This window comes from Agelaius tricolor, unplaced genomic scaffold, assembly GCF_023055355.1.
Source record: "Agelaius tricolor isolate 1412-34295 unplaced genomic scaffold, bAgeTri1.0.p SCAF_11, whole genome shotgun sequence".
In the NCBI taxonomy this organism is placed as follows: domain Eukaryota; kingdom Metazoa; phylum Chordata; class Aves; order Passeriformes; family Icteridae; genus Agelaius; species Agelaius tricolor.
The window spans coordinates 3,614,619-3,630,927 of record NW_027269271.1 but is presented as its reverse complement, the minus strand read 5'-3'; the positions used below and the strand labels follow the sequence as shown (position 1 = coordinate 3,630,927).

The following is a 16,309-nucleotide window of genomic DNA, read 5'->3' as shown; positions in this document are numbered from 1 at the left end:
GCAGAATAGTAGCTGGGACACGGTGAATGGATCAAGCCAGAGCCTCTGGACACCCAGCATGGGGCCGAGGCAGTGGTGACATCAGGAGACACTGTTAGGGATGGGGGTGCTCAGGGGACTGCAAGAGTGGCTTTGGGGTGCTTGGGGTGCTGCAGGACCTGGGCATGGGGACGTTGCAGGGTTGACAGTGACCGGGGTGCTGCAGGGCTTGGCTTTGGGGGTAGCCTGAAGGTACCCAAGAGTTCGAGGGTGCTGCCAGTGTGTGCTCCCCCGGGAGAGGATTAGGCTTTGTGTGTGTCGAGTGGGTGTCCCCCCTTTTTCCCCTACCGTGGGGCCGGGGGCGGCGCTGGGGGCGGCAGCTCCGGCCCCGACAAACTCCTCCCCCGCGGCCGGACCCGCCTGGGCGCTCCCGCTCCACCGCTCCGGTGATTATTCTTCCTCCTATTATTTATTATTCCCGCTGTTATTGCTCTTGCCCTCCTCCTCTTCCTCCGGCCCTCCCCCGCCGTCCCGGCCCGTCCCCGCCCCAGCCGCCGCCGCCGCCGCGCTCCGGACCCGCCGCCGCCGCTCCTGCCCGGCCCGGGCGCCCAGGTAGGGCTCGGGCACCCCGCGCCCCCGCTCCGCGGCTCTCCAGGGGCGTCGGGGCCAGGGAAAGGCTCTGCCAGGGATGGGGGCTGCGATGGGAAGGGGGAAGCCCGAGTGGTGCGGGGCGCCGGGCACAAGGGGCTGGGATGCTCGGGTGGGATGCTGCCAGCATCATCCTCCTCCCTGCATCCCGGGGCTGCTCCGGGTCCCTGCGCCACAGCTTCGTCTGGGCAAAGCTCCGGGGCTGGGGTGCCCTACAAGATCCTGACTCGTTTTCTCAGGGTTGTGTGGTCCAACTTAGTGCTGTGCTGGGTTTGCTCAGTCCCTGTGAACTCTGATGGCAGCCCGGGTGGATAGGACAGAGTTTTCCCATCTCTAAACCTACTTCTTTGCAGCCACTGGAAGTTTTGGAAGTCCCAAGCCAGGGGCTTAGCCTCCTGCTCCCTCTCCTGGGGCCCAAAGCTTTGCCATTCATCAAGGACATGTCAGCCCATCAAATCCCCAAGCTCACCACCAAACCTCTCCAGAGAAATGGTGGCTGCCTTTGCTGAAGTGGAGGAAATCAAATCCTTTTGTTTATTCCGAAGGATCTCTGTTTTATCTCTCATTGGGCTGCAGTAATTAAAGGAGACCTGTGCTTGAGCTATTTGCCTGGCTTTTGTTTTCTCTTAAGGTTATCCTGGAGGATTTTATTCCCTCCAAAAGGGCATGTGGAAACATTTAGTGTTTTCAGCTGTATTTCATTTGTGTACTATTGATTGTCTCTCCAGCTGAGAGATTTTCTAAGGGGTGGTGGAATATTCCACCCTGACAGAGGCTTGTGTTTCTGGGGCTGGTTTTTTCCCCCCTTCCCCAGGATTTCCCCTTGCTTCCCTAAGCCCCAGAATTCCCTGTGATGCTGTTTGAAGGATACTGTGTGTTCTGGGGCTGCTGGTTGGCATTCAGCTTTGTTCCTGCAGGATCGAAAGGGCTCTAACCTGGGCTTTGCCAGGGGTTAGGAGAAAAGGCTTTTCCTAGGAAGGACTTTGTCACCTGTTGCAAGTCCAAGAGGGGAGAGCATCAGTAGGCTGCCATTCTGGATGTGATGGTGAATATCAGATCAGTGAGTCTGATCCTATTCCAGCACTATCTCTGCTGGGATGTGAAATCCTTGTCCATCTCTTTCCAAAGTGCTGGATTTCAGCCTGGCCACAGGCCTGAGGGCAGCCAGTTCCAGAGACCTGCTTAGGAGACACAGCCCAGCCCTGCACTGTTCCAGCCCAAAAGGCCCTTTGCAGGGTGGAAATCAGGTGTGAAGGATTTTCCACTTGGCAAACCCTCCTCTGTGGAGAAATGCAGAGCATCCTCCAGCCATTTTGCATGGGCATTTTGGGTGCATGGACTGACAGGAGAGCTGGGCAGCTCTGTGTGTGTCTGCTGGGAGAGTCAGGATGGAGCATTGAGCTGCTCCCAGCTGGTGCAGGATCACCCAGCTTAGCCATGGACACAATAGGAGATGTGCTCCTATTTCTGGGAGCTGCTTTGTGGTCATGCCTCAAATCTGACAGCCCCCAGGGCAAGTGGCAAACAGAAATAAGGTCAGGCTGTGGTGTTCTCTTTGTTCCCTGCCCCAGCTGCCTCCAACTTCTCCCCCTCCATCCTCCATCCCTGCTGCACCCTATCCCTCCTGGCATCTCTGCCCTCCTAACCTTTGTTGTCGCTGCCTTCCCACCAGGATGAAATATTTACCGTGGCTCTGTTACCCTTGTTTTTTGAAAACGAGTTTCACACTTCATTTGCAGGAGACATTTAGAGGCTTCACGTTGGGTTTTCCTGCTCGCTGGGTGTGTGTGGCAGTGTGTGCATGACCACCCTGGCCAGCCCCGCTCCTGCCTGATGGGGCTGCTGAGGTGGAGCATCCTGAGTGATGGATGAGTCTGTAGCCCTGCTGGGTGATAAATCAACAAGGAAAAAAAAAAAAAGGGTCTGAAATCCAGCAAAGAGTTTAGCTCTGCAGGGCTGGCTGGCCCGTGCCTGGTTGCATTGTGGCTCCTTGCTCTGCCTGGGTGCAGTGGGTGAAAGGAGTGTGAGTAGCAACTGCAGGTGAGCTTTTCCTGTAGCTTTATGGAAAAGTCAGTCCTGGACCTGATCCTGGAATGACTCTACTTGGATTTACCACAAACAGTGGGGTTTGGTTCAGATGCTGTGCCCTGTGTTTGACCCCAGAGCCAGCTGTGGCCCCAGCTTTCCCTGGTGTGTGCAGCCATGGGGCCGTGCTCCAGGATCCCAGTGGATGGGCTGTCTCTGAGAGATGGATTCCTGGTGGCTGGGAAAGCAGAGCTGTGGCTGGGTGACCCTGTCCATGCCATGGGGTGTCTGTTTCCAGATGGGCTGTGCTCCCACAGCACACTGTCAGCATCGTTGTGGGTACTGTGGTGTCTGAACTGCAGAGCAGGGAAGGGGACCCGTGGCTTTCCCATCCCTGCATGGGGCAACTTTTCAGGAGGAGAGACCCTCAGGTTGATGTCAGTGGATTCACTCTGGTGAGAAGGGCAGGAGGGGCTTCCCAGCATGTGTCCTGAGGATGGGGAATTCTGGAGGTCAGAGTGGATGTATGCTCCTGTTTCCATGGGTGATGTGGCTGTCCCTGGGTCTGCAATCCCACTGGGAAGGATGAGGTACGTGGGCTCCTCATGGGTGGTGTCAGACTCCGTGGATTGCCAGTGGTGGGGTTTGGACTGGCTCCCCTCCAGGCTGGCTGGTTTCCAGCATGGCCACCTCGTGGTGCCCTCAGGATGGGAGGAGCAGCTCATCCCTGTGGCATGTCCAGCTCTCTGCCTTGGTAACCTGCAGTGGCTCCTGTGCCAATCCCACCCTGCTCCTGCTATCCTTCCTTGGAAGCCCAGGGGGAAGTTACAAACATTTGTGTTCCCAAGGCTAGAAAATGGTCACCCAGAAGCCCTGGAGATGGGCATCCAAGCTCTGGGCATCCAAGCTCTGGGCAAGTCACGTCTCCTCCCTGGAGCTCAGGGATGAGCAGCTGGTAGCAGCTGCCACATTGAGCAGACAGAGGCAAATGAAGAGAAGATCAGAGAGTTTTCTGGGTTGTTTTTTGGATCCTGATCACAAAGCCTCACTTCCAGAGCCAGCAGCTGGCCCTGATGTCTGGCCCCAAAAAGAGACAGTCTGTCTGCCTTGTGCTTTCGGGGAGGCTCCGAGAGCCCTCCTGCCTGTAGTACTGGTACACGTGGGAGGCTCCTCTCTCTGTATTGCTGCCTGAATGCAATTAGGCTTTAATGAGTCATTAAAATAAATCTCTGTTTCTACTCCAAGCAAACATGCTGGGGGGATGCTGACAGTCGGAGCAGCAGGTCTTGCATCATGCAGAGGAAGAGGCTGCCCTTCCCCGTGCCTTCCTCCCCTGGGCTGGCACCCACCATCTCCCTTTCCCTTGGAAAAAAAGACATTTCCCAAGCACCATGCAGATTAGCAGCTACTGTGAGAGCAGGATTAGACTATAACCAGCCCTGGGGTTGGGTTTTTTGTTGGAGGAGCTGTGATCTGGGGGTTGTCTGTTCCCTGGTGCCAAAGGGCACCTGGCCAGCTGGAAGTGAGCAGAGATGTACCTGGTTTGTTAGAGATGTTGATGGCCATGTCCTGTTTAACCCTTACCTGGATCTGGTAGGCAGCTGGGAGAGATCTCAGTTGGCCCCATGGCTGGATGGAGATGATTGTGAAGCAAGCAGCAAAATGTGAAAGGGGAAGTGCAGTGATTCACTGATAGGCACCCATATAGTTTTCCTAACTGTAATATAAGTGGGATTTACAGACCTCCTGAGCCAAGAGGGGTGGTGGTGGCCCCTCACCTTATGGGCAAACACAAGGCTCATCTCCTGTCATTCCTCTTAACTGGTAAACAGTGCAATTACCCCTAATGATGTCTATGCTAATTGAATCCCTCCACAGTGGCTGTCTAGCTGGCACACTTGCAGGCAGGAGGGCAGATGCTGGCAGGACACAGAGGGACATCCCATGCATGTCCCAGAAGAGCAGCACCCTTCAAACACCTGTCACTGTTTCAACTACAACTCCCTAGACTGTGGGAGGGCACGGGTTAAACCCAGGGGGTGAGACAGAGAATTTATTTTGTGTTTTATTTTAGCAAAACACGTAAATTGGGCGATGCTGTGGCACAAGGGATCCGCCCCGGTGTGCCATGCCAGGGGGACTGGAGCTGATGGGATTACAGAGGCTCCAGCCTCATCCAGAGCTTTTCCCCTGGGCTTTGCTTTCGGGAGCAGAGCTTGCTGCTGCTCCATGCAAAGGTTTTGCACAAGTTGTGTTTCATGTGGCAGGCTGGGAGGAACTGGGAGAGGGCATCAAGGACAGATCCATGTGGGAACTGGGAAACTGGGGAAAGAGTTTTCATGGGAATGGTGGGAAGGGTGAGATGTCCAGGGCAAGAAGGGTGACAATGAAGTGGTGCCTTGGAGGAGAAGTTGTCCTGGGGGTTGTTTCACAGAAAGCTGCTGAGAAACTGGCTTAATGAAAAAAAAAATCTTTGGAGAGAAACTCACTGCTCTGCTTGGCTGGATCCTGTTGGGGATGCTCTGTGGGGTTTCTCTGAACAATGCCTCTGGGATTGATGCTCCTCTTCCACTGTGCCTGGGATGAAGATGAGTTTGGTGTCCCTGAGTCCTGGTGGAATCACCCCCACTGGAGAGCAGAGCATGCACCTTCCTGTGGGGGAGGAGCAAGACAATCAAACCAGGGAGAAGATCCACAGAGTGTTTTTCCAGCCCCCAGGGAATGGAGGGATTTGGCCGAGGTCTTCATGTCCTTGTCCTGACGGGAAGATCCCACTGGTGTGTGAGGTTGAAGGTTTTGTCTTGAAGCAATGAGGGTGCTGGAGAGACCTGCCCAGGGCTGGGAATGAACAGGGAGCATCCTTGGTGGGAGGCTGGCTCCATCACACTGCTGGAGAGAGCGCTGGGAATGCTGGCTGAGGCTGGGGAATACCTGTGCTGTGTTGGTGCCTTGCCACAGGGTTAAATCAGTCATGGGATACACACAGCAGTGCCAGGTGCTGGAATCAGGGTGGAAGGAAATAACCTTTCCTGCTCCTTTTCAATCTCACAAGGATCCATGTCTTTTGCTGGATGTTGTAAGCACCCATTGTGACAGGGCAACATGGGGTGCAAGTAAGATCCAAGTCCTTGCTCTCCAGATCTGTGTCCTCCAGGGATCCACAGTGCAGCAGGATCCAGCCTGGGCTCTGGCTCTCCTCAGGCCGTGGCCATAGGCAGGGTCCCAAGCCTTTAGCACACGTGTGTGGGAAAATTCTGCAGCTTTTTGGCGAGGGTGAGTCTCACCTGGGCCACACCCAGCGTCCTGGCTCGCTGCCCTGCCGGCTGCTGCAGCTGCTCCTCACGGGGACGTGTGGGTGCTGGGAGGGACGGTGCCTGCAGCAGGGATGCTGGCCAGGTGCTGCCCGTGCGGATCTGACGTGCAGGATAATCTCACAAGCCTTCCTCTGTGTGCCCTGGCGTCATGCCACCGGTTTTGTCCCTGGTTATTTTGGGAGCAGGGCGCAGCAGCAGCTCCCCGGCACGCATTCCTGGCCTTGGCCACACGGGGCTTTTGCCAGGAGCTGCCCCGGGAGATGAGCCCTGTGGATATTCCCATCCTGCATCCCACTCTGGGCTGCCCATGTCTGACACCTTCCCTGTGCCCGAGGCTGCTCACCCCCCTCCCGGGACTGCATCCACCCGGGCTGAGCAAACACAGCGGGCAGGAGATGTGTGGGGGGATGAGGAGGGAGCTGCCATTCTCCAGCCTTGCTTTAAGGCGCCCTGCAATGAGGAGGAGCTGCAAATGGGGCTGTGATTATATAGAGACTTGCCTTGATCCAGGTGTGGCCCTGGCTGAGCCCACGGGTTGGTGTCTGTGTGTGTTTTTGGGGACAGGGTGGGGTGACAGTCCCTTTTGTGCCCCTCCATCGTATCCACGGCTGCAGTTAATCCACTCAGGCAGGCGAGAAGGGATCTGAATAGTCGCTTAAGGAGATAAAGGGCAGATGAGATGCCCAAGTAACGAGATACCGGGATAATCCGTGCCTGAGACGTCCCAGCCTGCAAAGCCGCCCTTCCTCCAGGAGTCTGAGGAGTGCTGAGAGGGCTCCCAGGGAGAGGAATGAGGATGTGCCAGCTGGTGCCAGGATGGGACCACGGCTGGTGCCAGCCCCGTGCCAGGGCTTCACACACCTGGACAGAGATCGGAGGAGATGCTTGGTCCCTTGTGGCTGTAAAGAGAAATTGCTGTTGGCAGGGAAGGTCTCCTGGGCACCCACAGGGCAGGACGAGACGTGGTGTGGGAGGCAGTGATCCTGGGTGGGCAAGAAGGTGGATTTTGGTCGAGTTTGATGGCCAGAAGAAGGGATGTCCTGGGCTGGAGGATCAGGAGCAGGGTGTTACAGCAGGAGTGCAGCCCTTCTGCCCATCTGGGAGCTGGGATCTGGTTGGCAGCTTCCACCATTGAAGGTGTTTGATTTTTTTTTAATTGAGATTAATGTCTTGCCTTTTCCACAAAGCTTTTGCAAGAAAAGAGCTGGTTTCACATCCTTGGCATTTTGTCTTTCCCATCCCTGGGCTGGGAAGAAGGCAGTGGAGAGCCTTGGGGAGCTGGTCCAAGTGATGGAGGGAAAGTGAGGGCAGACTTGCACCAGGGCAGAGAATTTTTAGTTTTGATGACTGACTGTGAGTCACTGGAGCCTCAGCTGGGGGACAGTGTCACCTCTGCAACCTGGCTGCCCTTGTGGTAGCTGGGAGCAGGGTGTTGGCTGCAGCAAAACTGCTGGGAAAACCCCACGTGGCCCAAGGCACCAAAGGCATCACAGCAGGAAAAAGCCTCAGGCAGGAAATGGGCCACATGAAACACCTTTTCTGCTGGGAAAAACCTTATCTGGAGTTTTCTGCAGCAGGCAGAAATAAAAGTTTTCCCAACTGCTGCTGTGATTTCTGTCTGCAGGCTGGTCCAGACTCCAGTATAACTCCAGCAGAACCAGCAGCAGGTTCAGCTGATTTGGCTTCACAGTGTCCCAGGGGTTTTCCACCTGGGCAGGGAGCCTGGGGGCGAGCACTGGGACCAGAGGGAGGCTCCTGGGGAGCTGCCAGCTGCATCCCACATTGCCATTGCCCTGGGTAAGATCTCCTTTGGCTCAGCTCGTTTGTGTGGTGGGGTCTCCTTGGCTCTGCCCCCCCATGGATTGGTTTGTCCCCTCGTGCTTTGCAGTACAGAGCACCTGACATGCAGGGAGTTTGGGGGCCCCAGCCTTGCCTGAGCACCCATCCTGCCCCAGGGCTGGGGGTTTGATCCCCCTGAATCTTGCTGGGCTGGGTCTGTGTGGGGCAGGTCACAGCTGCCTGGGAGCTGCCCTGTTGCCTGCTGCCATAATCTGTTTTGAAAAGGCAGCCCCTGATGCTGGTTTTTTCCAATTAGGCCCTGGGAGATGACTCTGGTGAGGCAGCGGCCGGGCTAATTTACCAGGCAGACATTTCATTGAATTATCCCGTGAGCTGCAGAGCAAAACCAGGAGAGCAGAGCTTGGGTTGGGGCAGGCCTTGTGGCAAGGTTTGGCATGATGCTCTTGGTGTATAAGCTCTTGGTGCCCTGCCCCAGCCTGAACGTGCTCCCGAGCTCTGGTGTGAGTGCTTGACCCCTGCCGGGTGGCAGGGATGAGCAGATGCTGCGGGGACACCCGGGCTGAGTAAGGATGGCAGGGTGTGAGCTGGGCTGGGAGTGCTGCTGGCTGGCAAAAACCTCACCATGGACTTGCAAACCGTGTAAACCTGCTATGGACGCCATTGAAGGAGAATAAATACAGAAGCTGGAGATGCTACTCGTTGCCAGAGTCACTTTTCAGGCCCTAACTTTGAGCCGTGAGGCGACATCAATTAAAGAAAACGTATCTGTGCAGCCAGCGGCTCTGCCCGCCTGCCCGGGGGAGCTCGATAGAGTCACGGACCCGCCCTCCGCCCGCCCCGAGCGCCGGGGACACAGTGACAGCGCTCCGATCACCCCCCGAAAGGCAGGGAGTACGGTAACGCAGCCCTGCTCCTGTAAATCCTGGTTTGATTCAAATGATTTGTGTGCCACAGGGTCCCTGTGCCCATCCCGAGGCACCCGGGAGCGGGTGAGCAGCGAGTGCCAAAGCATCTGCTCGACGTGGGATATTGAAATATTTCAACAACTCTCGACTCCCTTTTTAAGCCAGAAGGAGAAATGGGACTGTGCCTTGGGGAATTGGATTTGTGCATCCCCCTGGGATGCCTCTGTGTCCTATCCCACTCCAGGACAGCTCAGCTCACAGTGCAGCCTAGGATTTACAGGATCCTTTTACTGGGATGGAGTGGTGGAGCTGAGCCAGTGGAGCCCAAAATGCTCCTTTCCCAGCAGGTTGGGATGTGCTTGGGAAGGGTGGATGGAAAAGGGGTATGGGCTGGTTCCTAGCGGCAGAGATGTGAAAAGGCTGCTGTAGCTGTCCTGCCCCTTTCTGGACGTACTTAACCTGTAATTCCCAAAACCCCAGTTACTCCTGAGACTGTGGCTCCTGCTCCTTCCCTGGGAGGTGTGACATTCCCTTCTTCATCCATGCAGGAGAGAGCTGTGGGCTAGAGAAAGCTATTTTGTAGGCACAAATGTGGTAGGAAATGAATTCTGGGCTGCTGGTGGGCTGGGTTTGGGGAAGGGGAGAAGGGCAGGGACTTCCTCCTCTTAAAAACACCCCCTCCAAAGAGAAGAGGAAAGGCAGCACTTCTCTTGTGCTTCATTTTTCCCTTTGTTTAACATTCACTATTTTAATAAGGAAGAGCTCAGTTCCTGAGCAGGGCTAGTGAAATGCTGACCCCAGCATTCCCAGAAATGGGAACACCAGAGATGGGGCATGAGGAGGCCCAGCTATCCTCTGAGACTCGAGTGTCTCAGAGGTGACCAAAATCACCCCAAGGCTAGTCCCTCCTTACCCAGGGTCATTCTCCAGCCCTGCCTGCTCACTCCAATCCTCGGGCTAATTGGATGCTGCTCTCTGAGCTCTAAATCAAATCACAGCTCCCATGAAATGAAGTTTTCTGGATGTGAACAGCTGCCTGCATCATCCATCACCGCCCAGCTTGCGGCGTGTCCGTCTCGGGGTCATCAAAGGTCAGCGTTTGCCATTTCCAGCCACCCATTGCCACCTTTTCCCTGTTAAGGAAGGCACCTGGGGAGGTGACAACTGCACCGAAGGCTCCCTGTGTGTGTCCCTTCACACTCCTGGCAGTGGTTCAGGGTACAGTTTGGTAACAGGGAGCAGGAGCTGAGTGTGTTGGTCTCTATTATTAGCTCTGTGCTGGGTCTCCTGATGGATGGTGATGTTAGCTGGGTTATGGACATATTGATTTCTTTGGGGTTTTTTTATTCCTTTGTTTCATGTGTGAGAGCGGCTCAAGGAGGAAATCCAATGCCTGCCCGCCTTTGGCTTCCTACAAGAACTTCCCATGAGCTGAAAATCAATTTGTGGCAGGCAGGATGTGCAAACCACCACAGCAGAGTGAGGAGGGTGGGTGATTTTTGGGGAGGAGGGTTCCACACTGTGCCTGCTGGGACGTGCAGCAGAGAGGGGCCAGGGCAGAGTTGGGAAGGTGTCTCCTGGAAGCTGCCACCTCTCTCTGTCAATTAGGGCCGCGTGGTGAGCGGGTAATTAGATCTCCTCAGCTGCAACGGGCTGGCACTTGGGCCCTATCAATTATCCCTGCTCTGGACCAGGCACAGAGGGACACGGGGGCCAGTAATGAAATGTGGCTGTGCTGCTATTGGCGGGGGTGATGGGGCCATGGCTGCACCCACCTGTGAAAAATGCGTATTTTATGATTGGTTTTTCTCAAATATTAAAATGAATATTATATGTGTTATGTTAGAAAGTGATGCTGTATTAATTTTCTTAAGTAGTGTGTTAAATATAGTTTTAGGTTATAACATAATGTTAAAATAGAAACTATGCTATGTAAGATACTTTTTTTAAGAGAGGACTCACACTGAGATAGCAGCCACAGGACACCTGAATCTTTCAGAGAAAAAGAATTTATTGCTCTTTTATCGAGTTCTTCCCACCTCACTCAACCCTGAAGACACCATTAGGATTCAGAGGAAGAAGCTGACACTGACCAGACAGAATCCTGTGTTTAAATAGAATGTATGCATCATGGATGAGGTGTATGAATATGAAACAGGCTGTTGCTTTTAAGGGTTAATCCTCTGTTAACGTGGGTCCTTTTTCAGGCTTATTTTTCCTAGAAAAGGTACCCGGACTGTCTGTAACTCTTTGTTTTTATTGTCTCATATTGTCCTAAATCCTAATTGTCCAAATTTTTATTACTCTAATTATATTACTATTTTTATAACCATTTTATTGCTATAAAACCTAAAATTTTAAAAACAAGTGCTTGGTGTTTTTCACATGCTTCTTGCTACAAGTCCCCAGTTTTGGTGAAATGGCAGATTTGGGGCATGGCATCATCCTTTCCTGGCAGTTTGCTTTACCCACCTTTGCAGCACCCACCTTTCCTGACAGCCTTCCTAAAAAAAAACAATTTATTTAGCCCCACTGCGGTGACAGAGGTGGCATTGGTGGGGAGGGGGACACTGGGCAGCCCCTTTGGGAAAGGGGATGAGCTGATGGTGGACTTTTTCTCCTTGTTCTCCCTCCCAGGGCTGCTGAGTGTCCCCGTGGCCATGTGGTGCTGCCTGACCCCACTGTCCGGCCCGGGGCCAGTGTGACTGAGACATCCTGCCTGTCCTTTTCTGGGTGAGTGTCTGTGGGGTGGGCTGGAGGGGCATGGCAGGGCTCCTGGAGGGGATGGAGGAGAGATTTCCTTTCCCAGCGGCACCTAAAACATCAGCACGATGATGCATCCGCCTCCCTTGTAATAAATTTTAAAGTGGAAAAGGCCAAGTGCTGACTAAGCCAGGCCTGCACCCTGTTCCTGTAAAGCTTGGGAAATGCCTCCTTTCCCTGCTTCAAATTAGAGAAAATGACACGGGGGTGAAGCAGGGCTTCCTGCACATCCCAAATCAAGGCAAATTCTTGGGAAATGGGGAAAGGCAGGCAGGTGCAAGGGGAGCTCTCAGGCCATGTCTAACCTCTCCCTCCACTTCTTGCAGGTCCAACGCCTCCGTCACTGAACGTGAGTATCCCCTGGGTGCCAAGGCATGGGAATGGGGCTGGGGGCTGCTTGGTAAGTGCCTGACAGGCAGCCAGGGTGCAGTTTTTTGGCTCAGACCGTTGTGGAGTTCAGAGGCTCCCCTTTGGCTTTGCTTGGTGAAAAGTCCAGGTTTGTTCCTGCATTTTGAAGCAGAAACTGGATTTTCTGCCAGGAGGGTGGAAATCATCCCTTTTGGCTCAGTAAGGGTGAGGTTTTGCCAGTGGGCTGTGGGGTGTTTGACAAAGACCCCAAGCCAGTGCAGCAATAACACTGAGGGGATGTGATGCTGCATCTCAGGTGTTCTCTCACTAAGAGCAGGAGGAGAATAATATTGGATGATGCTTTTCCAGCTGAGGAGAGGAGAATGAGGATGCAATATTTTGGGATGGCTTGTGGGCATCACGTCCATGATGTGATGACAAAACCAGGGAAGGTGAGTTTAGTGTCCCTGCCTTGCAGAGTTTGATGGAGAATCGGTCGGATGACAGCGGGAACTGTTGTTATCACCGGGGGAATCCTAGCGACGGTGATCCTACTGTGCATCATTGCTGTGCTCTGCTACTGTAGGCTACAGGTCAGTGTCCTCTGCCTTGCCACCCCCACCTTGCACTGGAACAGGCTCCCCAGGGCACTGGTCACAGCCCCAAGCCTCCCAGGGCTTAAGAAGTGCTTGGACAATGCTTTGAGGTACACGGTGTGATTTTTGGGCTGTCCTGTGCAGGGCCAGGAGTCGGACTCGATCCTTCTAGCTCGGGATATTTTAGCATTCTGTGCTCCCCAGGCCAAGGTGCTGTTGCAGGAAGGGTCGGGATGTTGGGGGTTTTTTGCCTGTGATGGCAGGGAGTTGAAACCTTCTATCCCCCCAAGGATGCTGCAGTTATGTCCTTCCCTCCCCCAGGTGTGGGGGGTACTGCCCTGAGGCTTTTGAGGCTCTGCAGCACTTGCTAATTGAGGTGCAGGCTTGGCTGGGTTTGCAATACCAGATGGAGATTTTTATATAAATTTTTCCCCTTGTAAATTAACCGAGGAGGCTTTCAACAACGGCTAGCTACAACCTCCTGCTCTTTAAAAGTTAATGTGAAGTCTGTGCCATGCAGCAATGCCCGTGTGATGAAAAGCACAGCGCTTTCTTGGAGCAGTTTGCAGCCGGCAGGATGAAATACCCTCCCCTTGCAAACCTCACAGGGGGATGAGGGTGAGTTCCCCAGCAGGTGCCTCCTGCAGCACGCTCAGATCCAGGTTTTGTCTGGCTTCTGCCGCTTCCCAGGATGCAGGAATGATGGAGCAGATCAGCGACAGGCCCCGGAGGGTTCCTCTGGCAGGGGGATGAGGGCAGTGGGGTTGCGGCAGGGCTACCCCACTGGCTGCTCCGCTTCTCCTCACACAACCCCTTCCCTCTCCTGCAGTACTACTGCTGCAAGAAAAATGACTCCGATGAGGAAGAGGAGGAGGAAGAGGGGGAGGAGGAGGAGGAGGAAGAGCCCGACCTGCCCGCGCACTCGCACCTCGTCATGTGCAACGCCTGCAGCTCCCGCATGGTGGACGGGCAGGGCAGCCCCGCGCCGCCGCCCGGCGAGCTCAACCAGCACGGGGCTCACACCTACTGCCCGACGTGCTCCCCCTACGGCTCCCCCTTTTACATCCGGACTGCCGACATGGTGCGCAACGGGGGCGAGAGGGTCGCCTACACCCCCGCGTGCTACAAGGAGATGGGGCCGCCCCTCAACATGGCCTCCCTGCAAAGCTACACGGTGAGCCGCCACGGCCTCCTCCGCGACAGCTTCCCGAACCCGCGGGCCATCAGCACGGAGGTGTAGTCACCATAGCCACTAGCACAGGGTGTCCCCGGCTGGCACCGGCTCCAAGGAAGGGGCTTTTCACTTGTTTTTGAGGAGAGGAGCCCGTAGGCCAGCCGGAGGCCAGCGCGGCCCTGCTGAGGCGCCCAGCACGGCTGAGCCTCGCGGGCCAGAAGGCGAGTGAGACCTCAAAGGGCAGCGCTGAACTGGCCACCTCCGAACCCGTCATAAGTGTCATTATTATCTACTCTCTCTCCCAAAGGGACTTGTCTAACGAGGGCTATGTACAGTACAACCTAATTTAATTACCCCCGGCTCCCTGAGCCCAGTGAGGCCTTCGGTGTCCCCATGCAGCCAGTGGAGGTGATGCCTGCTGCCTCTGGCACACGGAGCAATGGACTGATCATCCAGGGCCAGCTGCCATCCCCATGAATCCCAGTGCCCAGCAGGGCATGGCAGTGCTCCTCAGCCATGGGGAAGTGAAGAAGGGAAGATCCAGGTCATCCTGCTCCCCTCGTACTGCGTCAGCTGCCGCTAGCAGTTTGCTTTTCTGTTCAAGTGTAAGATAGGGCACCGTCTCCCACCTGCTTCGGTCTTTGCACGTGCTGAAGAAGTTCAGGACATGAATTTAGGTCACTGCCGGGGGAGGCAAAGTTCCTCGCAAAAGATCTCACCCATGCCAACAGGCACAGGCCAGTCCTTCTGTGGCCCCACCTCTTCTACTCTTCACAAGCTTTCTTAGGAACAATTTTAACTTGGACCCATGAATATGGCAAGATTTTACTTATGGGAAGAATTGAATTCCTAAATAACCAGTTTTGGTCACCTTCAGCTTTCAAAGCCCCACCCTGACAGCTCCAACAGCCAGAGGAAGGTTGGCTTTAGGATGGATTTTGCTTTTTACAGCAACAGCAGAGCCCACTGGCTCATGTCTTCTTTGCAGGGCACTCCCACTGGAGAATGATGTTCAGGTGGTTGGGGTCCCCCTGCTTTTGCTTCTGGAAGAAGAGGGTGCAAGACCCAAATATGTCTTGAACATGTGAACATGGGTTCACAGGCACTGCAGCCGGCAATGACAGCCAGTGACTCTGCCTTTCTGCAAAAATGAATGTGGGAAAGTTTCTTCTTCCTCCATAAATCAAATTAGGTGAAAAATTACTAAAGGGACATCTCCATCATTCCCAGGCACTTCCATAGCAACCAGTGCAGGACTGCTCTGCTGAGCACTTCCCATTCACGGCAGGGAGGAGGGATGGGGACAGCAATGATCCCTGCGGATGCTGTTGGAGGCAATGGCAGGAAACCCTTGCCATGCCTTTGCAATATAGGGTAGGACTGCTCAGAAACGTGAGTGGTGGGATTTTATTTTCACCACTGCAATTTAGAAATGATCCCACTGCTCACAGAAGGATTTGGACTTGACCTCCCCGCTCACACACAGAAAAAGTAGGTCTCAGCACAAGGCACACAGTGCACCAGCCTCAAATATCCACACTACCAGGCAAAAGGCTGATGTACACACTGGACCTGCCCATGCCTTGGCACTTCTGATCTGAAGAAAGGAGCCAAAACATCACAAAACATGGTGATGGTCGTTGTAACCAAACACGTTGCCCCAGCCTGCATTTTACGCACACTTCTGAGGAAATGTTATGCACCATCTCCCCCACCTCCAGCCCAAAAAGACATTGTATTTCCATTATCTGGAGACTCAGTCTGGCTGCATTGCTTTTAGAGTCTCTTTCCATTCTCCAAATAGTGATAGCAGGTTTTAATGTCCTCTCACATTAAGGGCAGGCAGGAGGGAAGATGAAAGTTACCAGCAGCAAAGCTCTCTGGATCCCACTGGTCAATAGTCTGTAGCTCCTACTGCCTCCCATCTAGCCAGTGCTTCTCCCTGGAAAAATGGTCTGTAACTGGAAGAAAATCTTGGCTAACTTGCTAAATGCCATTCTTTCCCACTAGAGCATCTGCTCAGCTAGGTCTCATCGTGCTGGGAGCCACGAGAAGTTAATGTGTCCCAGCATGGTCCCTGCCAGACAGCCCCGTGATGCCATCCCCTTGGTGGGCGCAGAGCCAGCACATGGACACGGCGGCTCCTGGCATCCAACTCTACCTCTTGGCACACAGAAAGGCTTTCCACCACCATGGCAGTGCCATGACCTCCAGACAGTGGGGGTAACACACTTCTGGGGGTCACCCTTGTGGTAGAAGGAAGGCCACTCCACTGTCATCTTTGTCACAAGCAAATTAAGCATGACCTGTCGCGGGCTAACGAGGCGCCAAGGCTGGGGAGGCAGTTCCAGAGCAGCCAGATGGCCAAGATGAGGGTTGGCCTTGCAGCCAACACACACCCTGGGTCTGGCATGGCTTCAGGGAAATGGGTGAGTCTGGAAGGGCTGAAAACACGGGGGATGCAGCTGAGAATTAGAGGGTTTGGGAGCTGGTGGAAGAACACGATGGGGTAGGGGCAGGGATCCCAGGTTTTTTTCCACTTCAGATTCCTCCTGTTACTATTCTCTGTCTTTGTTGTTCAGCTATGGGTCCAAATTCAATGTCAGAAATAAATGAGGACTTTGAAATACAAACCAGGAGTGGTTTCTGTTCTTTTGGCAGGCAACACCAAAAGGGCTTTATCCAGTGCTGCCTGGAAGCTCTACTGGTGCAAGGATTTTTCCTCCCCACCCTTCCTGCTCCTGCTTTTGCTCCTCT

General features: G+C 54.3%; 1 protein-coding gene across 1 annotated transcript; it reads left to right on the top strand.

Moving 5' to 3' along the window:
- Positions 1 to 388: 388 nt before the first annotated feature.
- On the top strand, positions 389 to 16,158 carry LOC139594155 (protein FAM163A-like). Its single transcript, XM_071435866.1, has 5 exons — positions 389 to 591; positions 11,309 to 11,404; positions 11,761 to 11,783; positions 12,261 to 12,375; positions 13,208 to 16,158. The coding sequence occupies exons 4-5, from the start codon at positions 12,283 to 12,285 to the stop codon at positions 13,616 to 13,618; spliced, it is 504 nt and encodes a 167-aa protein (XP_071291967.1). The 5' UTR covers positions 389 to 591; positions 11,309 to 11,404; positions 11,761 to 11,783; positions 12,261 to 12,282; the 3' UTR covers positions 13,619 to 16,158.
- The last annotated feature ends 151 nt before the right edge of the window (positions 16,159 to 16,309 follow it).

What these genes read in the sequence shown, in the direction of transcription:
- LOC139594155 (XM_071435866.1), top strand. Translation starts at nt 12,283, where the DNA reads ATGACAGCGGGAACTGTTGTTATCACCGGGGGAATCCTAGCGACGGTG. An exon ending in TCTGCTACTGTAGGCTACAG is followed by an intron (nt 12,376 to 13,207) that starts GTCAGTGTCCTC and finishes CCTCTCCTGCAG; the next exon opens with TACTACTGCTGCAAGAAAAA.